This window comes from Lagenorhynchus albirostris, chromosome 2, assembly GCF_949774975.1.
Source record: "Lagenorhynchus albirostris chromosome 2, mLagAlb1.1, whole genome shotgun sequence".
NCBI classification, from domain to species: Eukaryota; Metazoa; Chordata; class Mammalia; order Artiodactyla; family Delphinidae; genus Lagenorhynchus; species Lagenorhynchus albirostris.
In genome coordinates this window covers 73463537-73475712 of record NC_083096.1, presented here as the reverse complement: position 1 = coordinate 73475712, position 12176 = coordinate 73463537, and the positions used below count along the sequence as shown (strand labels likewise).

The 12176-nt window shown below is 41.9% G+C and overlaps 1 protein-coding gene across 15 annotated transcripts in view; it reads left to right on the top strand.

The window, feature by feature from the left end:
* LOC132512274 (solute carrier family 25 member 44) overlaps positions 1 to 12176 on the top strand; it is a 46137-nt gene that overhangs the window by 19182 nt on the left and 14779 nt on the right. Inside the window, exon 2 of one of the 15 annotated variants that reach the window (XM_060136197.1) lies at positions 7610 to 7627. The exons of 13 other annotated variants lie outside the window; for them this stretch is intronic. In XM_060136197.1, coding sequence (XP_059992180.1) covers positions 7610 to 7627 — 18 coding nt within the window. Of the gene's footprint in view, positions 1 to 5367; positions 5554 to 7609; positions 7628 to 12176 lie in introns of those variants that run through there. One more of the 15 variants, XM_060136192.1, reaches the window with a different exon arrangement.

The following is a 12176-nucleotide window of genomic DNA, read 5'->3' as shown; positions in this document are numbered from 1 at the left end:
TAGTTTTTGTTTTGTTTTTTTTGTAAATATTGGATGCACTTATAAATTTATTTATTTATTTTGGGCTGCGTTGGGTCTTAGTTGCTGCCTGCGTGCTTTCTCTAGTTTCCACGAGTCCGGGCTGCTCTTCATTGTGGTGCGCAGGCTTCTCATTGTGGTGGCTCCTCTTGTTGCGGAGCAGGGGCTTCAGGCGCACGGGCTTCAGTAGTTGCAGCATGTAGACTCAGTAGTTGTGGCTTGTGGGCTCTAGAGCGCAGGCCCAGTAGTAGTGGCGCAGGTCTTAGTTGCTCCGTGGCATGTGGGATCTTCCTGGACCAGGGCTTGAACCCTTACAGTTTCTTAACCACTGCACCATCAGTGAAGTCCCCAGTAAGCCTAGTTTTGATTATAGGTGGTTGAGAGGAAACACACTGGCTTTGGAGTTAGATTTAGGGTTCAAGTCATGGCCCAACTTAAAGTGAGCGAGACTTAACTGCTCTGTGCCTGCGTTCCTCATAAATAAAATGGGAACAATAGTACTTTTCTCATAGGGTCGGTCTTTCTGAGGTTTAAATGAGTAAAAACTCGGAAGGCTCTTAGAACAGTGCCGGATACGTAGAAAGCATTAGACTTCTAGCTGTTGTTATGGAAATAGTAATAACCTTCACTGGGTGGTTGTGAGGACTAAATGTATTGCCATAGAAAGAAACACTTCCTCTCTTGATTTCTACTTTATATGCGCAATATTCTGACAATGCTGTTGACCTGAATTGTTGGATACTTTAATCAATAGAAATTGATATGGGCTTCCCTGGTGGCGCAGTGGTTGAGAATCTGCCTGCCAATGCAGGGGACGTGGGTTCGAGCCCTGGTCCGGGAGGATCCCACATGCCGCGGAGCAACTGGGCCCGTGTGCCACAGCTGCTGAGCATTCTCAAGCCACAACTGCTGAGGCCCGCATGCCTGGAGCCCGTGTTCCGAGGTGGGAGAGGCCACCGCAGTGAGAGGCCTGCCCGCTGCAGCGAGGGGAGGACCCCGCTCTCTGCAACTAGAGAAAGCCCATGTGCAGCAACAAAGACCCAACACGGCCAAAAATAAATAAAATAAATTAACCCCCCAAAAAAAATGAATAAAAGAAAAAATATTTTTTTAAAAAAATAGAAATTGATAAGAGGCCAGAGGAGAAATTCAGGCAAGGCTTTATTGAGACTCATGCTGCTGCATGAGGGAGTGAAAACAAGTTACAGGTGTCCTTGCTCATTTTTCTGAGGGGGAGTGAGCTGGTCCCTTAAATGGGGTGAGGGTAGGGGTGGATCCATTGGTCCGCTGGAAAGGTAGCTTAGGTGGTCTGCCCACCCCCTCAGTGGTGCTGTGTGCAGGGATCATGAGCAGTACCCTGCTTTTGCTCCTGACACCTCGAAAGTGACAGTTGGCTTTTTGGTCTTTTTGTATCTTGATCAGAATTTGCACCAACTGTGCATGTATGTAGTTGTTTTTAGTCCCTTATAGTTACTTTGTATTCTTGTTTGAGGAGACATTTGCCTAGGTGCAAGCACTGCAGGAAAGCGTCCCAGGTCCCAGCCTGTCACAACAGTATTGGACACTTTAAAGGAAGAGTTTTGTCCATGGTCCCATACCCCAGAACATTAATGCTGAAACACTGTTATCAGAACTTTAAGGGGTCTGACCACAGCCTGTTTTCCATCCACGCTCTATGTCCCCACTACCCCTGTTCTTTAACATCATCAAGACTCTCATCTGCTCCCTATTTCCTTCCCTCCTGGTTTTAGGACTTTACCTTTCCTACAAAAACCTTATGATACATCTCTTCATTCACTGATTCACTCAGCAAATATTTGAATGACTGTTCTGTACCAGGCGCTGTGTCAGGTGCTGGGGATATGATAAAGCAGACAAGGCCCCTGTCTTATATTCAGTGGGTAGAGACATGAAGTAAACAAAATAATCATAGAGTTTGGTAAGGTAATGAACGAGCAACTTGAGGGAAAGGAAAACACTAGATAGGATAGTTAGGGGATTCCACTCTGAGGAAGTGACATTGATATGAAACAAAGAATAGGAGGGAACCAGCTTTTCAAAGAACTAGAGAAAAAGCTTATAGGAAGGAAGGACAGCTTGTGCAAAGGTCCTGATATGGTCAGGACGTTCTAGGAGCTGGCAGAGTGAGAGGAAATCAGAGGAGGCCGCACAGGCAGGTGACAGCCTTATCAAGCAGGGCCTAGTTTCCATAGTAATAAATTTGATAAAATAATTTGTAATCATTTTTATGGCCCATTCATGACACACCATCATTTTATGTCCAGGCAAGATTTCTCCATTGATTGATTGATTGGCTTTCCCTTACTCATTCTTACCCTCCTCTCTCCTCCCCACAGGCCCTGCTTTCTGTTGGCTATATGTCCTCCATTTATTCATGTATTCATGTACAAATGTTTTTTGGACATCTCCAGTGTCTCAGGCTCTGTTTTAGGAGCTGGAGATAAGGCAGTGATCAAGATAGGAAGGTCCCTGCTCTTGTGGAATAGACTTTCTTGTGCCACAAAGAAAAATAAATCAGCGTGAAGGAACAGAGAGCAATGGGGAAGTGGTCTGGGTTAGTGTGAGTGCAGGGAGGTGACATTTGAATAAGTCTGCATCCTTGTAAAGTGTGTTGTTTTGTCTGTGTATTTTTTTAAAATTTGTTTATTTATTTTTGGCTGCGTTGGGTCTTCGTTGCTGCATGAGGGCTTTCTGTAGTTGAGGTGAGCGGGGGGCTACTCTTCCTTGTGGTGCGTGGGCTTCTCATTATTGCAGAGCACGGACTCTAGGTGTGCAGGCTTCAGTAGTTGTGGCCCATGGGCTCTAGAGTGCAGGCTCAGTAGTTCTGGCGCACGGCTTAGTTGCTCCGCGGCATGTGGGATCTTCCCAGACCAGGGCTCCAACCCATGTCCCCTGCATTGGCAGGCGGATTCTTAACCACTGCGCCACCAGGGAAGTACCCTGTGTATGTTTTAAATTTATATGAATGATAGTTGTGCTGCATATGTCTTTTTTCACTTAATAGATTTTTTTTTAAAAGATCTAACCATATACTATAAATGCGTATGGTTCAGAGCTCTCAGTGCTGCTTGTCATTTCATGATCTGCATCCAGCACTTACCCATTCCCTATCATGGCACCTGGTTGCTTCCAGCTCCCTCCTCCACAAATTATGTCAGGGTACATCCCCTCACAGACTAGTGCTAGAATTTCTCTGAGGTATATAATGGATTGGAATCACGGGATCCAAGGGTTTATATCTACCTATGTTTTGTCAGATTGCTTTCCAGAAAAGCTGTTCCTTTCTCCTGTGTCCTCACCATCACTGGGTATCTACCATTCTAATATTTGCTATTCTGAAGGTGTGAAAGGGGTATTTCATTATTATTTTAATTTGCACATTTCTAATTCCTCATAGGTGTGGGCAATTCCTTATATACCTCATTAGTAATTTGGCTTCCTTTTCTGTGAACTGCCTACTTATTTTCTGTAGTGTTTTTGTTTTTTTTTTGGACCTTTTTTTTTTTTAAATTGGGTTTTTTATCTTGATGATTTGCTGGAGTTCCCTGTATAGTCTAGATATCAATCCTTTGTTTCAGACTGAAGAGGAAATAGCTGTCTCTATTAGATGTTAACTTTGTCTATGATGTCCTTTGAGTAACAGAAATCCTTATTAAATAAAAAATTACACAGATTTTAGTTGCTTACACTTTACCCCAGGAAGATGAAGCAGAAAGAGAAATGTAGTCATCCCAAGGGACCTTCTCCCAAGCAGTATGGATACTCATGACTCTTCTCAGCCTTTGCACTAACTTCGCATCCTTCAAACAGTCATAATAAATTGCTGAGTATTGCCTAATCAATTTGTATTTTAAAACCCTTAATTTTCATGTAATTCATGTTTTTCATTTTATGGCTTGTGCTTTTGAGGTCTTGTTTACAGAGGCTATACCAATGCCCAGGTCACAAAGATAATCTCCAGTGTTTTCTTCTATTGGCTATTTTATCATTTTACTCTCTGCTCTAAATCTGTGATCTGTCTGGATTCAGGTGTAAAGTGGTAGTCTCAGTCAGTCTCATTTTTTTGTTTTCCCAATCATTGTCAACTAAACAGTTCGTTCATCCCCATTGCTTTAGGGAGCCCCTTTTATCGTATGGCAAGTCCCTCTGCCTATTGTGTCCCTGGGTCTCTCTTCTGCCCCAGATCTATTCACCTGTCTTTGTGCCAGTGCATATGGGTTCTTAATACCAAACCTTTGTAGGAAACCGTAAATCTGGTACAGCAAGTCCCTCTTCTCTCTTCACTTTAAAATTGACCCAGCTATTTGAGAACCTTGATTTTTTTCCTTGTAAACTTTAGAATGAATTTTTCTGGATCCTCAAAACATTCAGCTGCAATTTTTGGTATGTATTTTTGGCAAATTAAGGAAGTCCCTGTCTCATTCTAGTTTTCTGAGAATTATTAAAAAGATCATGATTTGGTGTTGAACCTATCAAATGTTTTCTTCCCCAGTTAAGAAGATCATATAATTTTTCTTCAGTTCATTAACGTTGATGATCTACATTGGTAGATTTTATGGAAGTTAAACTATCTTTGCATTCTTGGAATAAATCTACTTAATTATGATGCATTTAAAACATACAGTTGGATTTAGTTAGATCAGTGTTTGTATGCCATAAGTGAAATGGGCCTGTGGTTTCTTTTCTTTCACTGTCCTTATCAGCTTATAGAACCAAAGATATATTAGCCACATATATCCCTCTTCAGGAACGATTTATATAAAATCAGGATTATCTAGTCCTCAAAATTTTGGAAGAGCTCATTTACGCCTATAACTTTCTGGGGTTGTCGAGGACTGCCAGTATTATGTTAAAGAGCAATGATGCAGTAGGCATCTTTGTTTTGTCCTCAAAGTGTGCCCATAGTGTTTGTTGCAGATTTTTGGTGTTTCTGTTTCTTTAACGGCTACAAGTCTGTTTAGATGTTATTTCTTCTTGTGACAGATTTGCCATTTTACAGGTTCCCCCCCAGAAATTTGTCTCTTTCACCTGTTATATTAACTTGTAACTGTTTGAACTGTTTGAAATTATTAATTTAATTTTCATTATTTCCCTTTTTTCCATTATATGCTGTTTATTTTGGACTTTATGTAGCCAGAGTTCTATCTTATTAATCTTTTTAAAGAATCAGCCTTTTTTTTTCTTTAATTTCTGTGTTTTGAGGTTACTATTGGTCTCTTTGTCTTTGTATCTTTCCTTATTTTTTTAAATTTATTTAGATTTATTTTATTAGTCTCTTCACAAGTTCTTTCTTTCTTTCTTTCTTTTTTTCTTGGTGGCGCCATGCAGGTTGCAGGATCTCAGTTCTCAAACCAGGGATTGAACCCAGGCCATGGCAGTGAAAGCCTGGAATCCTAACCACTAGGACACCAGGGAACAGCTCCAAAGTTCTTGAGTTGAACATTTAACTCTTCTTTTTCAATCGTTTTTGTTTTCTGAAAAATGTGTTTAAAACCATAAATTTTCATATAATTACTGCTTTTGCTGGTTTCTACAAATTCTTATATCTAATATTTTCATAGTCATTTATGTTTTTAAATTGAGATTTAATTCATATACCATAAAATTCACCCTTTAATGAGTGAAATTAGTATATTCAAAAAGTTGTGGAACCATCACCATTATCTAATTCCAGAACATTCTTCTCACTCCAGAAACGTTGTACAGTATTCATTAGCAGTCACTTCCCATTTCTCATCCCAGTCTCCCAGCTCCTGGTAACCATTATCTACTTTCTGTCTGTATGGATTTGCTTTTTTTTTTTTTTTTTTTTTTGCGGTACGCAGGCCTCTCCCGCTGCTGAGCACAGGCTCCGGACGCGCAGGCTCAGCGGCCATGGCTCACGGGCCTATCCGCTCCGCGGCATGTGGGATCTTCCCGGACCGGGGCACGAACCCATGTCCCCTGCATCGGCAGGCGGACTCTCAACCACTGCATCACCAGGGAAGCCCTGGATTTGCTTTCTCTGGACATTTTATATAAATGGAACCATATAACATGTGGTCTTATGTGTCTGGCTTCTTACACTTAGCTTAATGATTTCAGGGTTCATCCGTGTTATAGTATATATGAGTCCTTCACTCCTTTTTATGACTGAGTAATAATTCCATTGTATGGATATACCATATTTCATTTATCCATTCATCAGTTGATAGACATTTGGAGTTGTTTTTAATTTTTTTTGTCTATTATGAGTAATGCTGTTATGAACATCTGTGAACAGGTGTTTTCAGTTCTCTTGGGGATATACATAGAAGTGAAAATGCTGGAGTGTATAGTAATTCTATGTTTAACTTTTTCAGGAATTGCCAAACTATTGTCCAAAGCAAGTGTACCAATTTACATTTACACCAGCAGTTTCTGAGGGTTCTGATTTCTCCACATCCTCACCAATACTTGTTAGGTCTATCTTTTTAATTACAGCCAATAGTCATCCTAGTGGGTGTAAATTGGTATCACATAGCATCTTGGATTTGCCTTTTCCTAATGATTAATGATGCTGAGCATATTTCATGTGCTTATTGACCATTTGTGTATCATCTTTGGAGAAATGTCTATTCAAATTCATTGCTCATTTTAAAAAAATTATTTATTTATTTTTATTTAGTTGTGCCAGCTCTTGCAGCAGGCAGGCTCCTTAGTTGCAGCAGGCAGGCTCCTTAGTTGTGGCTCACTGGCTTCTTAGTTGCAGCACATGGGCTGCTTAGTTGTGGCAGGCAGGCTCCTTAGTTGTGACACATGGGCTCCTTAGTTGTGGCATGCATGTGGGATCTAGTTCCCTGACCAGGGATCGAACCCAGGCCCCCTGCATTGGGAGTGTGGAGTCTTAACCACCGTGCCACCAGGGAAGTTCCTCATTGCTCATTTTCTAATTGTTATTGTTTTATTGTTAGCTTGTAAGAATTCTAATTTTGAGAAGTCCAAGTTAGATTACTTATTAATTTTATTTATTTAGGTTAAAATTGAGAAGAGTTTTTTCTTTGATTGCTTGAGCTTTTAGTGTCATATTTAAGAAAACATTGTGTAATGCAAGATCACAAAGATTTACACCTATATTTTCTTCTATATAGTTTTAGCTCTTACATTTAGGTCTTTGATCCATTTTGAGTTAGTTTTTGTATGATATGAGAAAGAGGTCCAATTTCATATTTTTACATATGGGCATTGTCATTTAATTTTATGTACTTTGTAATTTTCCTTACCATTTCCTCTTTAACCCAATGATTATTTAGTAGTATGTCATTTGGTTTCCAGACATGTAATTTTTAAAAAGTTTTCCTTTTGTTGCAATTTCTAATTTTATAGCATTATGGTGAAATAACAGTTTGTGGGATGCTGATGTTTTGGGAATTTTTGACACTGGCTCTATATGGCTAAGTCTATGGGCAGTTTTTGTCAGTGTTCCGTGTACACTTGAAAAGAGTGCAGTTTCTGTTTCTTGGGTATAAAATTCTATACTTATTTATTAGTTTGCGCTTTAAAATTTTATTATTAAAATATTTTAGGAATTCCCTGGCAGTCCAGTGGTTAGGACTCCATGCTTCCACTGCAGGGGGCATGGGTTTGATCCCTGGTCCGGGAACTAAGATCCCACATGCCACGAGGTGTGGCCAAAAAATATATATATATATAAATATATATATTTTTTATATGCTCATTTTAAATATCTTCTTGATTGAGCCATTCATTTCTTTTTTAAAATCTCCCATCACAGTTGTTTATATCTATTTTTCCCCATAATCTATCTTTGTTGCATTATATAGAGAGGTTATTATTTTTACTAGGTGCAAGGGAGTTTATTATTCTAAGAGAAATGGAAAGCCATTGATATTTTTTAAGTCGTGACTGATCTTTTTTTTTTTTTCCCGTGTGTGGGAGATGGCTCTCCACTGGCTTAAAAATCTATTTATTTGAAATGCTCTGAATACAGTGACTGATCTTTAAAAGCTACTCTGACTGCTGTGCAGATGATCGATTGTTGGTAGGATTCTTTTAAGGTCTTTCTAGGCTTCTAGACTCTGATTTTTTTGAGACCCCAGCCCACATCATGACAAATTTATTTATTTAAATTTATTTATTTACTTATTTATTTTTGGCTGTGTTGGGTCTTCGTTGTTGCTTGCGGGCTTTCTCTAATTGTGGCGAGCAGGGGTACTCTTCATTGTGGTGCACGGGCTTCTCGTTGGGGTGGCTTCTCGTTGTGGAGCACAGGCTCTAGGGCACGCGGGCTTCAGTAGTTGTGGCATGCAGGCTCAGTATTTGTGGCTCACAGGCTCTAGAGCAGAGGCTCAGTAGTTGTGCATGGGCCTAGTTGCTCCACAGCGTGTGGGATCTTCCTGGACCAAGGATCAAACCTGTGTCCCCTGCATTGGCAGGCGGATTCTTAACTGCTGGACCACCAGGGAAGTCCGACAAATATATTTAAAAAGCATCTAGTATCTTGACTGAGGTGGTGGTTACACATGTGATAAAGATACACAGGGGCTTCCCTGGTGGTGCAGTGGATAAGAATCCACCTGCCAATGCAGGGGACACAGGTTCGGTCCCTGGTCCGGGAAGATCTCACATGCTGCAGAGCAGCTAAGCCCGTTGCCACAACTACTGAACCTGCGCCCTAGAGCCCGTGAGCCACAACTACTGAAGCCCGTGTGCCTAGAGCCCGTGCTCCGCAACAAGAGAAGCCACCGCGATGAGAAGCCCGTGCACCGCAATGGAGAGTAGCTCCTGCTCGCCGCAACTAGAGAAAGCCTGGGTGCAGCAACGAAGACCCAATGCAGCCAAAAATAAATTAAAAAAAAAAAAAAAAGATGTACACACACAAACAAATGTATGTGTAACTGTTGAAATCTGAATGAGATCTTTGGATTGCACCAATGTCAGCTTCTTGGTTTTGATATTGTTCTATAGTTGTGTAAGATGTTAATAACATCGGGGAGGATACATTTCTTTGCAGCTTCGTACAAATCTATACTTCAAAAAAGTTTACATACAAAAAATATTCATCGTAGCTTCATGTTCAGTGGAAAATAGTTGAAAACCACCAAAAATGTCCAATATTTGAAGAATGTGGTTATGTAAATATAATAACTATCTAATAAAATACTACGGGGACTTCCCTGGTGGTGCATTGGTTAAGAATCCGCCTGCCAATCGAGGGGACACGGGTTTGATCCCTGGTCTGGGAAGATCCCACATGCCGCGGAGCAACTAAGCCTGTGTGCTACAACTGCTGAGCCTGTGCTCTAGAGATCACTAGCCACAACTATTGAGCCCACGCGCCCTGGAGCCCATGCTCCGCAACAAGAGAAGCCACCGCAATGAGAAGCCTGCGCACCGCAAGGAAGAGTAGCCCCCACTCGCTGCACCTAGAGAAAGCCCATGTGCAGCGAAGACCCAACACAGCCAAAAATAAATATAAATAAATACATTTTTTTAAAAAAGATTAAAAAAAAAGAGTGGTTTGGAGGGGAAGATGAGGGAAAGGGGAACTCCAAGAGGATGCTGACTCTTCATGATAGTGGTTTAGTGGAGGGTTTTACCATCTACTGAGATGGGCAAGAAACACTCCCCGCTGAGAGCTGGGGGAGAGAAATGGGTCTGGGGTTGGAAATCAAGACGTCTGTTTGGATAGGTTCAGTTGGAGATGCAAGGCAGCCACACTTCTGTTTCACAGCTCTTTTGCTCCCTCATTCTTCCAGCCCACTGACTGTCAAACCAAACTTCAGTATCCTGTCTGCACTCCTCTGCCCCTACACTCAGCCTCCGCGCAGCACTGTAGAGTCTCACCCATGGTGGAAAACGGTGCCTCCACAAAGTCATGTTCTTGGAATTCATGTGGACCCTCAGTGAGCCCATGATCCTCGTGTCTCCAACAGTTCTCTTGCCCTTCTCCACAGTAGCTATTTAAAATCTTCATCATGTCCCTCAGGCCCTTCCCCTGCTCTGCTCCCTGTACGCTCTCAGTGAAAATGACCTCAACACCTGGTTCATAGAGAGACTTGAGACCACCAGGCAGGAGTTTATACATTTACAAATTTGGCTGAGAGATGCCCAATCCTGCATCCTCCTAGCGACCTCCCCATCAATTTCCTTCCCTTTACATCCCAGGTTGTGGCTTTGGGTCTTTGCATTCCCAGGTTCTAGTTCTCCATCTCTAGTTTTTTCCTCAGCTTAGGGCAATTTGCCACCATTCCCCTAAAACCTTCCTTTCAAGGTCACTAATAACTCTTTGTTGCTAAATATTTTGGATATTTTTTCATCTTTAACCTACTTGCTTTCCTTGCAGCATTTGACTGTTAACCACTTCTCTGTCCTTGATATTTCTCTCTTGGCTTGCAACACCATTCTCTGTCCCTTTACCTCACTAGTTGCTCCTTCTTGGGCTCTTCTTTCTCCACTTGTCTCTTAAATGTGTGAGTATTGCCCTTTCCTTACTTCACCTACACATGTTCATGATCACATCCCATTTGATATCTTGCTGCTGCTGAAAGTCCTTTGTGACTGTTCATTGCTCCTTACCGTGGCTTCCAAGGCCCCACATGTTCTAGCCCCTGCCTACTTCTTGTTCCCCTCTCTAACTATACTTGGTTATACTAACCTCATTTCCTAGAATGTGAAGAGCTTTCTCACCTCAGGGCACTTTGCACTTGTTGTTTGCTCTGCCAGCAATGGTTTTCCTCCATCTCTTCCCTGACCTTCTCTAAAGCCACCTTTCTCCCCTGGTTATTGTTTATCATGGCACCTTATTTTATTCCTTCATAGCACTTATCACAGTATATAGTTCTACTGTCTGCCTGTTTGTTTGTGGTCTATCTTCGCCACATAAAACGTAAGGTCCTTGAGGACAGGATCTTATCTGTCTTGTTCACCACACTCTACTCATTGCTTATTATGGTGCCTGGCACATAGTAGATATTCAATAAATAGTTTTGGAATAAATGAGGGTTCCCAAGCCACATCTTCCTCCTGAGCTTCAGACCTCTATCTCTAACAGTCTACTACTAGAAATCTCCACTTGGTGTCCCTCAGAGCCATTAAGTTCAGCAAAACAGGATTTCTCCTCCCTCTGTGGTCCCAAACTTGGTTGAAGATACCACCATCTACTCATTCTCTAGGCCAGAGATTTGGGAGTCCTCATTGACCCCTTACTTCCAGTCAACCACCAAGCCCTGTTGGTTCCAGCCTGTCTCCTCAGTGTCCTCTCCATCCTTTGCAAATGCTTTAGTTCAGCCCTTCACTATCTCCCATACGATTGTTGCACCAGCTTCCAAAATGGCCCTCCAGCTTCAGTCCTGCCCCCTCCAGTCTACAGCTCAGATTTGAGCGTGTCTTTCTCCTGCTTATTTGGCTCAGGGTTGCTTCTAGAATCAAATGTCAGCTCCTTAGCTTAGTGTAAAAGGCCATTAACTCCTTGGCCCCTCCTGTCTCTCTAGCCATGGTCAGGGCCATGGGTATGCAGCATATGCACACTTGCGTGCAGGTGCAAACATACACGCACATAAGCTCTTCTGCGTTGAGTGCTGCACTGTCCCCCCACCCTTGCCACCTGCTCTTTCCACTTACTGCTTCTCGCTAGAACAGCCTTCCCCTCATTTTGTTAAGTAGGAACTTATGGCTGATTTCCACATAGAAAGGGCTCAGTAAAATGTCGTATGAATACAGACTTTTAAAATGTATCCAAATGCTTGACCCTCTCCCAAGTCATTAGAAGTCCTCAATCCCAAAGACCAAGTATTTATAGCGAGGACAGGAATCTTTACATAGTAAAAGCTAGTTTATTCACATGTCATTTATCCAAACGGATATTTTAAACTGCAGGTTGGTTTTCCCTACAGCTCAGCATATTTTTTACATTCATGTTAGCTTAACTAGGGGGGCAAATTATATGATGCACTCCACAGTGACTGGAAGATTATTGGCCTCGCTGGGCTATCAGATCTCACAGACCCACAACCCTGTCTTCAGTTAGGGTGTCTTCATTTCATTGGATCGGCTGACGCAAAGACGCCTGAATCTGTCCTTTCTCAGGCTTCAGAACATAGAAACGTGGCCATGTTGGAACTTACCATTTGCGACCTCTCTCTTGTCCTCTGAAAATG